We start from the raw sequence: 19,080 nt of genomic DNA, 5'->3' as shown, positions 1-19,080 counted from the left end.
AGAGGGAGAGTGAGCGAGAGGGAGAGTGAGCGAGAGGGAGAGTGAGCGAGAGGGAGAGTGAGCGAGAGGGAGAGTGAGCGAGAGGGAGAGTGAGCGAGAGGGAGAGTGAGCGAGAGGGAGAGTGAGCGAGAGGGAGAGTGAGCGAGAGTGAGCGAGAGGGAGCGAGAGGGAGCGAGAGGGAGCGAGAGGGAGCGAGAGGGAGCGAGAGGGAGCGAGAGGGAGCGAGAGGGAGCGGGAGGGAGCGGGAGGGAGCGGGAGGGAGAGCGAGAGGGAGCGAGAGGGAGCGAGAGCGAGAGGGAGGGAGCGCGAGGGCGAGAGTTATATATAGGTCTTACTATTTTTTCCTTAAATTGCGGCAAAATGGCATATATTTGGCATGCAGGTTGTAACAATGCACCATAGCTGCATAGGAAGCCTGAATCCATGTGAACACTAGAAATCGCCAAACTTACGAAACAAGTCCCTCCATTTCTTAGACCGCCAATAACACTTTATCTTTCTATGGCAGGCGGTTCACATTTAAGAGAATGTCCAAAATAAGGCTGCTTTCTCGAGACCATCCCTTTAAAGAGAATTGGTCAGCAGGATTTAGAACTATAGTGTAAATACACCATGTTCCAAATTATTATGCAAATTATATTTTTCTAAAATATTCTTGGTGATGTCATCCGTGGATCGGGGCAGGACTTGGGGTGCAGGGTCTTCTCCGTCTGCCTCCTCTGTTTCTTCTACTGGTCTCTGATTAAGTAACCTGCCTCATTTTTGAAACTCTGCACATCCGCTGTCATAATTGCGGAGATTTAAGCTCGATGACCTCGCCATTAAGCCAAAATCTCGATCTGCACATGTGCCGCATCCGGCGCAAGAAGACTGTGTGTGCAGTGTCATTTTACAGACTGTCTTCAATAAAATGGTGCCGGATGAGGCGCATGCACAGCCTGAGATTTCAGCTCAGTTACTTCGCCATTAAGGCAAACTCTGAATCTGCGCATGCGCCTCATCTGGTGCCAATTTTACTGAAGACTGTGCGCAGTATGATTCTACAGACTGTCTTTAATACAATGGTGCTTGATGTAGCGCATGCGAAGACTGAGATTTCAGCTTAATGGCAAAAACATGGAGCTGAAAGCTCGATCTGCGCATGCGCCGCATCTGGTGTACTTTTATTGAAAACTTGCAGACGGCATGTAGAATCACACTGTGCACGTGTTGCCCACCGCAATCATGGTGGCGCAGAAGGATAATCAGTGACCTGTAGAAGAAACAGAGGAGGCAGTCTGAGAAGAACAATAAGACCCTACCCAAGTCCCGATGCACGGATTACGCCACCATGAAAACTTTAGAGGAAGATTATTCAGCAACCAAACTTCGGATTCCTTCACTGCTGGTTTCCATGTAATCAGAATCTCAGCGCCGTTATGGCCACATATTTACTTTATAGTGCTGAATCCTGATGACAGGTGCTCTTTAAGAATCTATATAAAGGAATACTGGGTGTGGTTGTTGCTCTCCCAGAAAGGATCCCTCAGGACCCTGGAGGACGGACTCACCTTGAATGACGTAGCTGATTCGGGATTTGGTAAAACCAATGGGGAAATCAAGATGACACCAGAAAACTCCGTCGGCCGCTCGTTAGCCATTAAAATGCTAATTGCACCACCCTGGAATAAAAAAAGACATACATCTATCTGCCCATATAGAGTCCATAACAGGTTTTCAGAAGCAGAATTAATTGTATTGTGCAGAATAAATAAAAAAAAAACAAAAAAAAAACAAACAGCGCCACCACTTTGCACTGGTCATATTTGGTATTGCAGCTCAGCACCATTCACTTCAATAGAGTAAATGAGATATTGTGCAATACCATACACAACCAGTAGACCAGGGTGGCCATCTTTTTGGAAGAAAGTAGCCAAGAATTTTAATTTTATATATTTAAAAAATAAACAGATGCATATAAATCAAAAATATTTAAAGGGGAAGTGCTTTGTAAATCTTCTAATAATGGGTAGATGGGGGCAGGGCAGTTATTAATGTCGCAGATGTTATAGGGGTCATTTCAGCAGGCTTGCAGGTCGTCTTAAACAGAGCTCAAGAAACAGAATTCCAGTCCAAGACATCTTTCACGCCTGATCACCCGCTCATTATTAATTAATGGACGCACGGGGGCTTTAATGTTTAAATGTTTTATGACGAAGTCATCAGAAGAAAGGAAAACGTGAGGAGCGGCCACGTTACCCCCCATCCCAAGCTGTTAAAGGGGCAGGGATGGTTTCTGCAAATTCTACACTTTTCAAAATCTCTGCTTGCTGTCAGTAAAGGAAGATATTCAGCAACTGGTTGTACTGGTCCATCTGGGTGGTTCTATACTGTGACTGCAGTCCTTTGGGGGGAAAGGGGTGGGGGGTGGTCTTACCATGGAGTGTCCGCAAATGAACATGGGCAGATCTGGAAAGGCTTTTCTCATGAGGTCCACGTGCTGCAAGCCGTCCCTGACATAGATCTGGAAATCAGACACAGTCATCCTGTCTCCTTCGCTCTGGCCATGGCCGACTAAATAGGAGAGAAAAGAAAAAATGCAAATTAAAAAAATAAATAAATAACTAAGATAAATAACTAAAATAATAATAAAAATATAAAAATACCAATAATAATAAAATATTTAAAATAATATAACTATTATATGTACACACATGTATATCATGTGTGTGTATATATCTATATATATATACATACATACATACATACATACATACATACATACATCGAGAGATTATATATCTCTATCTATATCTATCTATCTATATCTCAACAAAAGGAATGGACATTAGACCAGTGGAAATCTGTGCTTTGGTCTGAAGAGTCCAAATTTGAGATCTTTGGATCCAACCACCGTGTCTTTGTAGAAAAGGTGAACGGATGGACTCTACATGGCTGGTTCCCACCGTGAAGCATGGAGGAGGAGGTGTGATGGTGTGGGGGGCTTTGCTGGTGACACTGTTGGGGATTTATTCAAAATTGAAGGCATACTGAACCAGCATGGCTACCACAGCATCTTGCAGCGGCGTGCTATTCCATCCGGCTTGCGTTTAGTTGGACCATCATTTATTTTTCAACAGGACAATGACCCCAAAACACACCTCCAGACTGTGTAAGGGCTATTTGACTAAAGGGGGCTTTACACGCTGCGACATCGCTAATGTGGAGTCGTTGGGGTCACGGAATTTGTGACGCACATCCGGCCGCATTAGCGCGATGCCGTTGCGTGTGACACCGATGAGCGATTTTGTATCGTTGCAAAAACGTGCAAAATCGCTCATCGGTGACATGGGTGTCCATTCTCGATTATCGTTACTGCAGCAGTAATGATGTAGTTAGTCGCTCCTGCGGCAGCACACATCGCTATGTGTGACGCCGCAGGAACGAGGAACCTCTCCTTACCTGCCTCCGGCCGCTATGAGGAAGGAAGGAGGTGGGCGGGATGTTCCGGCCACTCATCTCCGCCCCTTTGCTTCTATTGGGCGGGCCAATAAGTGCTAAGCATCTCTGGGAACTCCTTCAAGACTGTTGGAAAACCATTTCCGGTGACTACCTATTGAAGCTCATCAAGAGAATGCCAAGAGTGTGCAAAGCAGTAATCAAAGCAAAAGGTGGCTACTGTGAAGAACCTAGAATATAAGACATATTTTCAGTTGTTTCACACTTTAAGTATTTCATTCCACATGTGATAATTCATAGTTTTGATGCCTTCAATGTGAATCTACAATTTTCAGAGGCATGAAAATAAAGAAAACTCTTTGAATGAGAAGGTGTGTCCAAACTTTTGGTCTGTACTGATATAGATTATATATCTCCCATAAATCTCTGTGCACCCTCTGCCGTGCCCACCCTTATCTTGGTGGATCCAGGTGGATTCGTGCTCAGGTGATCTCCCCTTTGGGGGTCCAGCCCTACAGGTTGTGGTCACCCAGCTTTCCCAGATTTTGAATGGCGATGTCTCCACCAGGGCAGCAATATCAGAGCGGTGTATCGCGGCAAAGCTAGGCGGATGTGCTGATTAGAGTCTGATGGCAGCCGCTGGGTGATCCGAGGTGAATTGGGTTGTGCATGTAGAAAGCTTGTTTTGCAGGATCTGCCCTATTTTTATCTGACGCCAGCCTATGTGCTGCACACTATAGAGAAGCCATCCTGCCAAATCCACTTGGCATGGAAGGGGCAAAACAATTTTCCCCAGGAAAAAGGACAAGAATGTTAAATGGATGCAGATAAAAAGGAAAGAAATAAAATGGAAAAAGTTATATAAAAAAAAGTGCACAGTACAAAATATGGGACATTGCTACAAGGGGGAAGCGGTAGCTCATAGGTGCTGGTGTCTGTGGAGGTCCAATATCCCCCTTGCTACAAAGAGACACCGGTATTAATAAATGGTAATAAAACAAATAGTGGTCCAAAGATTCCAGTCCGGGCCGTCTCTAACTACAGAGCCCAGTCCGGGCCCTCTCCAAATACAGAGCCCAGTCCGGGCCCTCTCCAAATACAGAGCCCAGTCCGGGCCCTCTCCAAATACAGAGCCCAGTCCGGGCCCTCTCCAACTACAGAGCCCAGTCCGGGCCCTCTCCAACTACAGAGCGCAGTCCGGGCCCTCTCCAACTACAGAGCCCAGTCCGGGCCCTCTCCAAATACAGAGCCCAGTCCGGGCCCTCTCCAACTACAGAGCCCAGTCCGGGCCGTCTCCAACTACAGAGCCCAGTCCGGGCCGTCTCCAACTACAGAGCCCAGTCCGGGCCCTCTCCAACTACAGAGCCCAGTCCGGGCCCTCTCCAACTACAGAGCCCAGTCCGGGCCCTCTCCAACTACAGAGCCCAGTCCGGGCCCTCTCCAACTACAGAGCCCAGTCCGGGCCCTCTCCAACTACAGAGCCCAGTCCGGGCCCTCTCCAACTACAGAGCCCAGTCCGGGCCCTCTCCAACTACAGAGCCCAGTCCGGGCCCTCTCCAACTACAGAGCCCAGTCCGGGCCCTCTCCAACTACAGAGCCCAGTCCGGGCCCTCTCCAACTACAGAGCCCAGTCCGGGCCCTCTCCAACTACAGAGCCCAGTCCGGGCCCTCTCCAACTACAGAGCCCAGTCCGGGCCCTCTCCAACTACAGAGCCCAGTCCGGGCCCTCTCCAACTACAGAGCCCAGTCCGGGCCCTCTCCAACTACAGAGCCCAGTCCGGGCCCTCTCCAACTACAGAGCCCAGTCCGGGCCCTCTCCAACTACAGAGCCCAGTCCGGGCCCTCTCCAACTACAGAGCCCAGTCCGGGCCCTCTCCAACTACAGAGCCCAGTCCGGGCCCTCTAAATATAGATTCCAATGCAGGCCCCCTAACAAAAAAACAGGTCGCAGACCAGACACACTAAATAAAAACAGATTCCAAACTACCGTAGGCCCCCTGAATAGAGAGAGACCCAAGACAAGGCCTGCTAAATAAATACCGATCCCAGACCAGGGTCTCATAAATACCAATTGCAGACCAGGCCCCCTAAATAAATATAGACCCCAAATGAATAAAGAACCAAGACAAGGCCCTTTAAATAAATAGAGACACCACTGTAGGCTCAATACAAACCCCTGACTAGACCCCTAAATTGGTAAAGACCCCAAAACCAGAACATATAAATAAAAAAGACCCAATAGACCTCTAAATAAGTATAGACCCAAGCCCAGACTTTGTAAATAATAAACCAGACTTTCCAGACCTCCACCTGTCCTCACTTCTGCAGCTTGCCTGACTTGTCTTTGACTTCATTGTTTGCAGAAGAGAGCACAGCATGGAGGAGAGGTGTGGAGAGGAGAAGTGCGGAGAGAGAGGAGCGGTGCAGAGAGGGGAGGAGCGGTGAGGAGAGGGGAGGAGCGGTGAGGAGAGGGGAGAAGCGGTGAGGAGAGGGGAGAAGCGGTGAGGAGAGGGGAGAAGCGGTGAGGAGAGGGGAGAAGCGGTGAGGAGAGGGGAGAAGCGGTGAGGAGAGGGGAGAAGCGGTGAGGAGAGGGGAGAAGCGGTGCGGAGAGGGGAAGAGCGGTGCGGAGAGGGGAGGAGCGGTGCGGAAAGGGGAGGTGCAGAGAGAGAGAGGAGAGGTGCAGAGAGAGAGAGGAGAGGTGCAGAGAGAGAGAGGAGAGGTGCAGAGAGAGAGAGGAGAGGTGCAGAGAGAGAGAGGAGAGGTGCAGAGAGAGAGAGGAGAGGTGCAGAGAGAGAGAGGAGAGGTGCGGAGAGGAGAGGTGCGGAGAGGAGAGGTGCGGAGAGGAGAGGTGCGGAGAGGAGAGGTGCGGAGAGGAGAGGTGCAGAGGGAGAGGAGAGGTGCAGAGGGAGAGGAGAGGTGCGGAGGGAGAGGAGAGGTGCGGAGGGAGAGGAGAGGTGCGGAGGGAGAGGAGAGGTGCGGAGGGAGAGGAGAGGTGCGGAGGGAGAGGAGAGGTGCGGAGGGAGAGGAGAGGTGCGGAGGGAGAGGAGAGGTGCGGAGGGAGAGGAGAGGTGCGGAGAGAGAGGAGAGGTGCGGAGAGAGAGGAGAGGTGCGGAGAGAGAGGAGAGGTGCGGAGAGAGAGGAGAGGTGCGGAGAGAGAGGAGAGGTGCGGAGAGAGAGGAGAGGTGCGGAGAGAGAGGAGAGGTGCGGAGAGAGAGGAGAGGTGAGGATCTGAAGTCAGGGTGGGGTGTCTAGAGGATTTCACAATCCCCTAGGAGTCTGAGTGGTCTTCCATCTTCCTGTGATTTTAGAGGACATTTCCAAAGAATTTGCAGTTCTGTTTTATAGTCCATTTACACTTTGAGCTCCCCCTAGTGGGGACGGCAGCAGAAGGAATTTTAATTCCGTCACTTACTACATCTATGCAGGGGATTTGCATCAGAGATCCGAGCGCTCATCATTCTAACCATATAGTAAGATAATAACCAGCACAGACTTTCACAGTGTTACATTTTCCTAATGATCTTTATATTTGGAGTTGACAATAAATACCTCATTACAGCGTCATCATATTATATAGAAGCTGAACTTTATGTTAAATAAATCCAGTTACAGCTCATTTTCCATATTTAGTTTTTGATGAAAGTTTTGACAACTTCTGTAAATATTCAGTGGTAAAGCTTACACCTGCAAAATCTATAACGAGAGATGATAAGTATGTGCTAATTAATCCGCAGCACCCGCTGAAGGCTCAGACTGCAAATTAGCCAGAAATGACAACTAAGAATAATGGTGAACTAAACGCAAACATCCCATTCTATATACATATCACAGTTATGTAACCCCCGAATAAACCTGATTATACGAGGTCCCCTGCGCTGCACCGTGCAGGACTCTAACGTCATCTAACAGTTTGCAAAATTGATGTTTTATCCATTCCATTTTGTCTACAGGAGTCCGCACCAAAATATGCAATAATCTGTTAGGATTGTTACATTTTTTAGTGCATTTTTGGTGCATATTGAGTTTGCATCAAAAAAGCGAAATAATCTGTTCTGATTGTTCCATTTTTTTTATGCATTTTTGGTGCAAATTTGTGTTTTTTCAATGCGTTTTTCAGGTTCCCATAAGACAAAAAATGCACCAAAAATGAACGATTCTGCAGCACCTTTATACGCACAGAGTGAAATGTTAAAAGAAAAACAAGGGGGGCAAAAACAGAGTAAAGTGCAAAAGTAATTTTAATTTTAGGTTATTAAGACTGGCACAAAAAGGTCAGCAGCACAATTCATGGGCATGTGTAAAGAGAAATGTAGAACCATAACACCATATTAGAGTTCAGTACAAGCAATTATCATAGTAAGGTACAATCAAATTCCACATGTGGCCAGAGCAAACAAAGCAAGTGCTCCAAAACACATAGAATATGTGTCATTAACATGAAAAAATATAATCATGGTCGTATAGACAAAGTATATGGTAGCACATTCCTATAAATAAAGAGTGCAATGTGAAAACACAGGGTTAAAACCACAGATGTATAAAGCACACACAGTATATTGCACAATGCCCTAGCAGCGTTTACAAAAAGGTGAAAGAGTGAGAAAGTAAAGAAACCTGCAGGTATATATAGCACTCACATGTTGCACATAGCATTTATAACATCAGGAGATGGAGTATATCATCATCAGGGGGGAAATGATCATATTGTAAATAGATTGTGAAACGTACGTCGGGGTCCAGGTATCGGAGGACCTTCTTGCTGCTATCCCTCTGGGCTGTGCATGGTATAATCTGATTATGGGTATGGTTTACCTTGCATTGTGGTAATGTTGATACTTCGTATATAATAATTGCTTGTGCTGAACTCTAATATGCTGTTATGTTTCTACATTTCACTTTACACATGCCCATGAATTTTGCTTCTGACCTTTTTAATAACCAAAAATTAAAATTAAAAATCGCTCAAAATAGATGCAGTGGGGGGGGGTGTTGGGGGGGAAATGCAACATTTAGGCTACGTGGGAACATGACCTCAAAGCTCGGTGACCACACAAGGGTCGCACCTGGACCCCTATGTCATATACCATGATGGAAGAGGTACAGTTACATATTTTTATTTTTTATTAAAGGGTCTCGGATGACCTTAAACGCCGCTGGAGGTAATTTAGAACAGAACTTGTTTTTTTTATCTGCAGACCTTTCTAGTTAAAAATTGAGCAATACACGTCAATAAAAAGAAATTCACAAATGAGCGGGCGCCAAGGATCACACTACGTAAAATATTCCGTATGTCCGATATCCAGAGATACGTGGATCCAAGGTACTTGATGTCTCCTTATCCCTCTATTGAAATAATATGTATCTTTTAGATCTGAATATTTATATTTATGAAGGTGAAATTCTAAGAATATTTATAAACAAAAGAAAAAGTGTCACCGTCCAAAGTCCACATATAATCATTGACAAAGGATTGATGTTTCCGCCGCTCCCGTGACGAGAAAGTAACTGTATATTTAATATTAACCGGGATAATTGATTCTAGGAAGAGGGCGTTTAGTGGGTCACAGGAAAGGATTAAGGCTGCTTTCACACTACGTTTTTTTAACATGCCTCATGAACGTTTTTTTTGCTGCAAAAGCGGATCCTGTTTTTGCAAAGAGAAACACGTGTTATTTTATAGAATCCTGTCACTTGAAGTGTATGGACGGGCATTGGAGTCATGTGATCGGAAGTGAGGGCAACTGAAGGGGATAGAGGGGATAGAGGAAAAAGGAAAAAGAGGAAGGAGGAAGGAGGAAAGCGAGAGCGAGAGCGAGAGAGAGAGACGAGAGCGAGAGAGAGAGACGAGAGCGAGAGAGAGACGAGAGCGAGAGAGAGAGACGAGAGCGAGAGAGAGAGACGAGAGCGAGAGAGAGAGACGAGAGCGAGAGAGAGGAGAGCGAGAGCGAGAGAGAGGAGAGCGAGAGCGAGAGAGAGGAGAGCGAGAGCGAGAGAGAGGAGAGCGAGAGAGAGAGAGGAGAGCGAGAGAGAGAGAGGAGAGCGAGAGAGAGAGAGAGAGGAGAGCGAGAGAGAGAGTGGAGAGCAAGAGAGAGCGGAGAGCGAGAGAGAGAAAGGAGAGCGAGAGAGGAGAGCGAGAGAGAGAGCGGAGAGCGAGAGAGAGAGCGGAGAGAGAGCGAGAGAGAGAGAGGAGAGCGAGAGAGCGAGCAGAGAGCGAGAGAGCGAGAGAGCGGAGAGCGAGAGAGAGAGAGAGCGGAGAGCGAGAGGAGAGCGAGAGAGAGAGAGGAGAGCGAGAGAGAGAGAGAGGAGAGCGAGAGAGAGGAGAGCGAGCGAGAGAGAGGAGAGCGAGAGAGCGAGCAGAGAGCGAGAGAGAGAGAGAGCGGAGAGCGAGAGAGAGAGAGAGCGGAGAGCGAGAGGAGAGCGAGAGAGAGAGAGGAGAGCGAGAGAGAGAGAGAGCGGAGAGCGAGAGAGAGAGAGAGCGGAGAGCGAGAGGAGAGCGAGAGAGAGAGAGAGGAGAGCGAGAGAGAGAGAGAGGAGAGCGAGAGAGAGGAGAGCGAGCGAGAGAGAGGAGAGCGAGAGAGGAGAGCGAGCGAGAGAGAGAGGAGAGCGAGCGAGAGAGAGAGGAGAGCGAGCGAGAGAGCGAGAGAGAGAGGAGAGCGAGAGAGAGAGAGAGGAGAGCGAGAGAGAGGGCGCGAGAGAGAGGGCGCGAGAGAGAGGGCGCGAGAGAGAGGGCGCGAGAGAGAGGGCGCGAGAGAGAGGGCGCGAGAGAGAGGGCGCGAGAGAGAGGGCGCGAGAGAGAGGGCGCGAGAGAGAGGGCGCGAGAGAGAGGGCGCGAGAGAGAGGGCGCGAGAGAGAGGGCGCGAGAGAGAGGGCGCGAGAGAGAGGGCGCGAGAGAGAGGGCGCGAGAGAGAGGGCGCGAGAGAGAGGGCGCGAGAGAGAGGGCGCGAGAGAGAGGGCGCGAGAGAGAGGGCGCGAGAGAGAGGGCGCGAGAGAGAGGGCGCAAGAGAGAGGGCGCAAGAGAGAGGGCGCAAGAGAGAGGGCGCAAGAGAGAGGGCGCAAGAGAGAGGGCGCAAGAGAGGGAGGAGGACAGAGAGAGGACAGACAGAAAGGAGAGCGAGAGAGGAGAGCGAGAGAGGAGAGCGAGAGAGGAGAGCGAGAGAGGAGAGCGAGAGAGGAGAGCGAGAGAGGAGAGCGAGAGAGGAGAGCGAGAGAGGAGAGCGAGAGAGGAGAGCGAGAGAGGGGAGCGAGAGAGGGGAGCGAGGAGAGCGAGAGAGGGGAGCGAGAGAGGAGAGCGAGAGAGGAGAGCGAGAGAGGAGAGCGAGAGAGGAGAGCGAGAGAGGAGAGCGAGGAGAGCGAGGAGAGCGAGAGAGGGGAGCGAGGACAGCGAAAGAGGAGAGCGAGGAGAGCAGAGCGAGGAGAGCGTGAGAGGAGAGCGAAAAGAGGAGAGAGAGAGAGAGAAAAAAAAGAGAGGAGAGTGAAGATAGGAGAGAGGGGGAGAGAGACTGATCACACCAGGCTGGTTTCTGGCCAACAGGATCCTGTCTATCAGCATGCCAGCGTTCACATACGTTTGCGTGCAGTATAGTCAGGATACAGCAATTTGCAGTATTTGGACGCAGCTCAAAAATGCTACAAGTAGCGTTTTTGAATAAAGTTAAAAAACTGCAAGTCGCTGGATCCTCACTATAACGCACGCAAACGCAGGTGAACGCATGTTGACGCGAGTCCATTGCAAATGTATTGAAATGAAAAAATGCATTTGCACTGGATCCGTTTTTGCATTAAAAAAAACATTCAGGACGCATGTTAAAAAAAAACGTAGTGTGAAAGCAGCCTAAGACACATGAAAAGTTTCTTTAAAGTTTTGGAAAGTTTTCTGACTCCCAGTGACTCCACATTCATCACTCTTTTGGGGACGGCGGCTTTTTAGATGAATCATTTAGTAATCGGACGGGGAGGAATCACTTTGGAAAAACTTTTACTAAACTTTCTTGCATAAGTTTTCACGGCAGAACTTTCCATACACCCAGTGATTGCCATATCCATCACCCAACTGGGGCCGGCAGCTTTCTGGTGACTGGATGTGTCAATATCACTTTCATTCTGGAGTCTAGAAAAGCCAGGTCATTGTTGTCACGTGTAACTGACGGTCCTGCACTTCTAGTTACTGGTTTTGCAGTTCAGCTCCATTGAAGCAAATAGAGCGGAGTGCAATACCAGTCACAACTTGTGGGTGGGCAGGTGTGAAAGTGCCAGGTATTTCCAATTCTGGACAACCCCTTTAAGAGAATTAAACCATAGCCTTAGGTATATGGTAATAAAGTTGAATTCCCTTCTATTGCGCAGAAGCCTCTTGCTCGGCTATTCTTTAAGTCTCCGTTAAAGTCTATGGAGAACTTGGCACCAAGGAAATCTGATGTTGTATTAGTAGGATCCTGGACTTCTGCAATAACAGCAACAGCCACGTACGACAAGGGTTAATACGTAAACAGCAAGAATAATGATCCCAAATGATATAAAACAGTTGACGATGCACAAACGACTCCCTGCTCGTTTAATGAGCCGCTGTAACGAGTCTAGTAAGTCGGCTTCTCCATGGCGAGTTCTGTCTCGGTCAGCACCAACTGCGGTAATACACAGCGCAGCCAGATTGTCCGTCTCTGCAGTCACCGCGGAACGTTCTGTGCGAAGCGAAGACACGAGCAAAACTGTACTAAGGGAAAGTAAAGAACCCGGGCACCATGGTACAGAATATAATTACCTTAATAACTGTCTATGTACACCTTAACTCTAAAAACACAAGAAAAAAAGAAGAGTGCAGCTCTGGAGTATAATACAGGATAAGTAATGCAATGTATGTACACAGCGACTGCACCAGCAGAATAGTGAGTGCAGCTCTGGGGTATAATATAGGATGTAACTCCGGATCAGTACAGGATAAGTAATGTAATGTATGTACACAGCGACTGCACCAGCAGAATAGTGAGTGCAGCTCTGGGGTATAATATAGGATGTAACTCCGGATCAGTACAGGATAAGTAATGTAATGTATGTACACAGTGACTGCACCAGCAGAATAGTGAGTGCAGCTCTGGGGTATAATATAGGATGTAACTCCGGATCAGTACAGGATAAGTAATGTAATGTATGTACACAGTGACTGCACCAGCAGAATAGTGAGTGCAGCTCTGGGGTATAACACAGGAGGTAACTCAGGACCAGTGCAGGATAAGTAATGTAATGTATGTACACAGCGACTGCACCAGCAGAATAGTGAGGGCAGCTCTGGTGTATAATATAGGATGTAACTCAGGATCAGTACAGGATAAGTAATGTAATGTACGTACACCGTGACTGCACCAGCAGAATAGTGAGTGCAGCTCTGGAGTATGATACAGGCTGTAACTCAGGATCAGTAAAGGATCAGTAGTGTAATGTATGTACACAGTGACTGCACCAGCAGAATAGTGAGTGCAGCTCTGGGGTATAATACAGGATGTAACTCAGGACCAGTGCAGGATAAGTAATGTAATGTATGTACACAGCGACTGCACCAGCAGAATAGTGAGTGCAGCTCTGGAGTATAATACAGGATGTAACTCAAGATCAGTACAGGATAAGTAATGTAATGTATGTACACAGTGACTGCACCAGCAGAATAGTGAGTGCAGCTCTGGTGTATAATATAGGATGTAACTCCGGATCAGTACAGGATAAGTAATGTAATGTATGTACACAGTGACTGCACCAGCAGAATAGTGAGTGCAGCTCAGAAATGAAGAAAATTAAAATGTGAATTTTAAAAAGTTTATTTTAAAAAAACACAAGTAGTTAATTAAGAGCATTAGTGGTAATAGGAAAACGTCTGTATGTACTGACCTCGGCCGGGCTCCAGTGCTGCGGTGGAAGTGGTGAGCAGTAATGTAATCAGGGAGCCGGGATGTGATTTATTACATGTAATGAGATGAGAACAGATCACACTGTGCAGCCTATAAAGTGATAGGAGTCCGGCCTGCAACGTCAGTATCCGCGCACATGGCACTCGGGCACCTGCTATACCACAGCTGAGCTGTTCTGTGCACCTGACACAGGCGTCTGTGCTCCATGATGGGACAAGATCAGACAGGATTTCTGCATGTGTGCACGGAGGCTTAATTCTGCCAGACACGTCCGATTTGTAAACTGCAATGTTGGAAAGTTTTTGACATCAGCCATCAGGTGTGAGGAGCGATCCTTCCGTTTTCATCCAGATGTCCATTTTTACCCAACAGACAACGTACCCCTTATAGTCTATGAGGCTGTTCACATGACCGTATTTTTGGGATGGGGGACATTGTCATAATTCTCTGCAAGGGAACAGGTAGGCAACAGAAAGGTTGTGTAGTGATAGATGCCACCATGGCTGATGTAACAGCGCATGCATCATTTTTAATCTTGATCATGTATGTGTGGCGCCCCTGAGTTTTCAGTCGCCACAGGGAACTGCACCTCACCACAGGTGCAGCATTATTATTATAGCGCCATTTATTCCATGTATTCATACCGGGTACGGAGGAGGTCATTGCAGGTAACCACCACAACCCACACAACAGTCAAATGCCCTCCCACTGGGACTGGGCTAGGGTAGGGTGATGGGATGGCCACCACAAGGTATGGAACCTTCTGCCCACTAGTTCAGCAAGCTGGGGTGTGGAGCGACACAATGGGCAGTAAAGCGAGACACACACACACACTCAGTCAGTCAGTCAGTGACAAGGAACAAGGGAGGAGTGGAGAGAGGATGGTCGTGGAGGGAGAGCTGCGCCATAGCTCCCTCAGGACCGGCGCACTCTTCAGGGCGCGAAGCCCTAGGCTGGTGGGCACTGCACGTCCCACCAGCAGAATCCACCGGACAGAGGATTTCAAGTCTTCTGGCCCACACACAGATCCCGGGGCACAGCAGCATATAGAGCCAGGAGTCGTGACACAAGAGCGGCACCAGGAAAGGTCTCGCGCTGCCTGCTATATGGGACGGGAACGGAACCAATCCAAGGACTCGGGTCCCAGCGAAGCTTCAAGCTGCAGGGACTCACAACACAGCTCAGGGAGGAAGGACTCACTGAAAGAAACACCGGTTCTGACCTCTGAACTATCCGGGATCATCTGGAGCCCTGACAGCGGAGTCCGGCAGTCCAAAGGTGGTGACAATTCAGTGAGTAAAGAACTTTGATTGCAACCCCTGTGTCGCTCCCTTTCACCGCCTCCAACCCTGCGCTCCGCTGAAAGATTATTACTACTCCCAACCTCCCCGGGGCCTGAGCGCTGCCTGTGGAGAGCTGTACCAACCGAGCTGCGCTACCATCTGCCCCCAGAGGAAACCACCTGCAGCGGCGGCTCCTATTTTAGCCGCACAGCACAGGTGGCGTCATGAATAACTACAATCCCCTTCATCATCCCCCATTTATTGGACACCACCGGGGTCACTGAACCGGGCCTAGCCGCTGTGACATCCCACCCCCTGAACCGGCCCGGTGACGAGTAACCCTTCGGACCCCATGGGCGCGTCATATGCACCAAAGAAGCTAAATCTTGATACATTTGGAGCAATTTACATAGAAATATACATCTCGCCCTCCCTCCATGAAGTTTCTGCAACCCCATACCTTAACCCCTCGGACACGCAACCAAGACGCCCCCACGCAGCCATTTTCTGCAGCAATGTAGAAAATTGAATCTGTCTTGGCAACCAGCGACATTGCGACGTGCAAACTTTTGAACTTGACTTAATGTGATTACATTTCATTACGGGTTTTATAATATCCGCCAATTAACAAAGGGCCATTTATCAGCCGGCTCTAAGCTCCCTGATGTGCTCAGACACACGAGCCCGGACTAAAGCTTTCCCGCCACAGGCCACAGTCTCACAACGAGGAGACGGATCATGTTAGGGGGTCCCCGTGGACGCCGTAAAGAATCCTGAGACACAATTACCGAAGCGATAGAAGAGATTTGGAGAAGGCGAGGACGAGGCACGGTTATAAATCCATATTCATGTAGAAGCCTTGGAATGAAATTCTTCAGAAATGGAGCACCGGCAAAATATAGTCCTAGTCCACTGCTAGAATGTGGACTTTTTGGGGTCATTTTTGAGTAATTAGAAGGGGTGCAAAGACACGTGCCAATGTTGCGTGGACAAGACTATTCAATGTGCCACCATGGGGCAGACTATCCTCTTCAACGGAATGGACCATGGAAATATATGGACGTGGAAAGGAGGAATGGGAATGGGTTAGTGTTGAGCCAAATGTTTTGCAGGACCTTTTCCATTGGCTGCGTCAGGGGCGAACATATCATTGGTGCAGCTTCACAGGGGTCCAAGCGGGCGGAGGGCCACTATTACCTCCAAAGCAGGCGGAATTGTGCATGTTGACGAGTTATTGAACTGAAAGGGCCTGGTGCAACCAGGGGCCCAAGAGCTGAGGAGGCCTATTTCTACCACCAAAGCAGGTGCAATTTTGCATTATGATGGCTCTTGGGCTGCAAAGGGCCCATATATTGTTCCTTCACAGGGGCCCTCTTCGGGCTGTGTTCACCAGTTGGCTGCATCACACGTGCATTGAGCCAAAACGATCATGTTGTGCCATGTCTACTAATCAGAAAACGAGTAAGGCATGCCGGCAGGTTAAAGGAGGTCCGCAGGGCTCGGGACCAGCATCCATGGACCACTGGAAATGGGTTCATGTTGCTCAATGAACATGTACAGTCTTCCAACATCAGCTAAAAATACCAGACGGCTCCTTCCTCTGGGAACAGGAAGTAGCTAGATCCTCATTTAGTCACTGGGTCACCCAGGCTTCACATGTGCAGTGAGCCACAATGATCATGCCGTGTCATGTCTACTAATCAGAAAAGGAGCAAGGTATACTGGCAGATAAAAAGGCAGTCTGCAGGGCTCTGGACCAGCATTCGTGGACCACTGGAACTGGGTTCATTTTACTCAATGAACATGTACCTTCTTCCAACATCAGCTAATAATACCAGACGTCTCCTTCCTCTGGGAATAGGAAGTAGCTAGATCCTCATTTAGTCATTGGGTCACCCACGCTTCAAAGACCCTCATAGCACCTGCTCTCCCCTCACTTCCGGTAGGACTTTAGGTTAAGAGCTCTATGTAATATATGGAGTAACTGAAGAGCTACAACATAGATGTGCAATAGGATTGACCACAAATAGCGGTATTATTGGGTCTCACTGCAAATCCGCCCAGATCATGGCACGGGTGCAGAACGCCGCCACCCTCCACGTATTTGTATCTCCTCCATTCCCCTTTGAATCCTGAGCAAAACTGAATTGCAATCCTCAGTTAATAAGTAAGAATTATAATTGCAAGGGCAGATCAAAGGAAAAGACACAATAAAAAAAAATCCTTCAAAAGGAAAGGTTTATCTGTTATTTAGAGCGAAATGTTGCAGCAGAGAGAATGTCAGCAGATTATACTCCCCCACTTGTGTCTGCCAGCCATGCAGCTACCGAAGAGTTAATCCCATGTTCCTTTTTTTTTTTTTTTCTTCTGTTGATGGATTATTATCCATCTGCTGCTGCAGTCACAAGTAGTTTTTACATTTATTAGACGGCGGCTGTTTATGGAAACAGAGCAGAAATTGTCATCTTCTGCCCATAGACATGCTATTAAGTGTGACCACTGCGGCTGGCAGACAGCTGATCTTGGAGTTCGCGCTTTCAAGGCTTTAAAAGCCCTACAAGAAGCCTTGTAATATGTCATTCCGCGATTAGAAGCTTCTACAAGATCTGGGTTGCTAGGAACTTCGGAAATAAGGATTAGAGGTGAAAACAGAACGACCTGGGTATGTCAGATCCTAAGAAATGCCGGTGACATCCCATAAGGCTGCCATCATCCCTGCACTAGAGTAGTAACAATGCATTTCCAGGCTCCATAATGGCATTTGGATATCACTCTGCAGGGATGGATCCCCTATTTATGAACCAGTGTTTAAGAAGAGACTTTCTAGAACGTTTGGAGAGAATATGGAGTCAATTTACTACTCGCCAAGTCTACGCGGCCATCCCCACCAGCTTTATATGGCCATCCCTCCCCCAACGCTACGTGGCCATCCCCCCAACTCGACACGGCCATCCCGCCCAACTCGATGGGCCATCCACCCAAGCTTTGTATGACCAGCTTTCCCCCAACTCAACGAGGCCATCCCTGTCCCCAACTCAACGAGGCTATCCCTCTCCCCAGCTCAACGAGGCCATCCACCCCCCAACTCGAAAAGGCCACACCCTTTATATGGCCATCCCTCCCCCCAACTCAACGAGCCCATCCACCCCCTCAACTTAACGAGGCCATCCACCCCCTCAACTCAACGTGGACATCCACCCAGTCAACTCAATGCTGTCATCCCTTCCCCTCAACTCAAAGCAGCCTTCCTCCCCAACTCAAAGAGGACTTCCACTCCCCAACTCAACGCATCCATCCTCCTAACTCACCTTGGCCATACCCCACTCAACGCTGGAATCCCCAACTGACTAAAGACCAAATTAAATTTACAATATCCGAACCCAATTCACCAAATCTCATAACAATGTAAAACAGTTTATCTTGAACCACAAAATGTGTATTAGGTTCTTCCACCTATCAGGTGTCCATTTAAAGGACTGTTTGCTTCTTTTGTGCCAGAGTGGTCTTTGGGACCCCTGAGACCGCTACCTCTGCACCCCAAAAGCTACAGATCTTACCAAATTCCCTTAGTCTAGAGCCCTCCACCAACCTATATACCATGATGACCATAGATTAGGGAGTATGTACCATATGGACACACCAGATTGCAGTGGAGCCATTCCAGAGAGGGGGACCAGGATCGATTGGTCCCACAAAGTGGTGAGACCCTGAGTAGGAATCCTAGAATAATTTTGCAGGTCCCACTGTCCAAGGTTGTAAAACCCAGCACTATAAAGGAGGTCCCATTTATATTTTTTTCTATAAGGCCCCCTTTTTACTATTCAAGTCACAGCCCATGGATGAGCAAATAGGTATGGCTTTTGTACAAACCTGCAATCGCACAAGCCATACAAAGGAGTCATACACAAGTATTCACACCCATGCTATGAAAAAATAGCCATGCACTGATTATATAGGCTTCAGGCAATGAGGAGTTAAAAGTTATGGTTGAAACATGGCTAGACCATATTAACGCTCTTCTTCATGATAGCTAGTTGGCTTGTCTGTCTCTGGCACCATCCCGGGATCCCTGGCAGCCTTGCCATGCGATGTCAGTTTAGTAAATATAGAAAAGAGACAGCGCCAGCCGGAGGATCCTCCTTATTGGATGGTGAACTGTTGGTATCTGTATTAATATCTGGCTCCCTACAGAGCAGCATACTGCCGGTGCCGTGCGTCTTGGCTGGGAGACAAGCACCGCCGATGTCACTGCTAATACACCAGGTCCGCAGAGTCCTCCACCATCTGTTAACCCAACTCTGATTTTCCCACTGTTTCCTCCAGAACATGGCGCTTGTGACTTCACTTCCAGGCTTAGATGTTTGCATCAAGGAAGACTAAGAATTTTCCAAAAATGCTATGTATTGGCGTAGACATGTGGTGGGGGGGTGGTTGAAAAACTCAGCCTGCAAACCCAATTCTGT

General features: G+C 48.3%; 1 protein-coding gene across 2 annotated transcripts in view; it reads right to left on the bottom strand.

Moving 5' to 3' along the window:
- Positions 1-19,080, bottom strand: part of MGLL (monoglyceride lipase) — a 125,678-nt gene that overhangs the window by 14,478 nt on the left and 92,120 nt on the right. For both annotated transcript variants that reach the window (XM_075321514.1, XM_075321513.1), the window contains 2 exons: positions 2,417-2,553; positions 1,551-1,661 (listed from right to left, as the gene is read on the bottom strand). In XM_075321514.1, the coding sequence (XP_075177629.1) occupies positions 1,551-1,661; positions 2,417-2,553 (248 nt within the window). The remainder of the gene's footprint in view (positions 1-1,550; positions 1,662-2,416; positions 2,554-19,080) is intronic.

This window comes from Anomaloglossus baeobatrachus, chromosome 8, assembly GCF_048569485.1.
Source record: "Anomaloglossus baeobatrachus isolate aAnoBae1 chromosome 8, aAnoBae1.hap1, whole genome shotgun sequence".
NCBI classification, from domain to species: Eukaryota; Metazoa; Chordata; class Amphibia; order Anura; family Aromobatidae; genus Anomaloglossus; species Anomaloglossus baeobatrachus.
The sequence above is the reverse complement of the archived record's forward strand: the minus strand, read 5'-3'. Positions and strand labels throughout refer to the sequence as shown.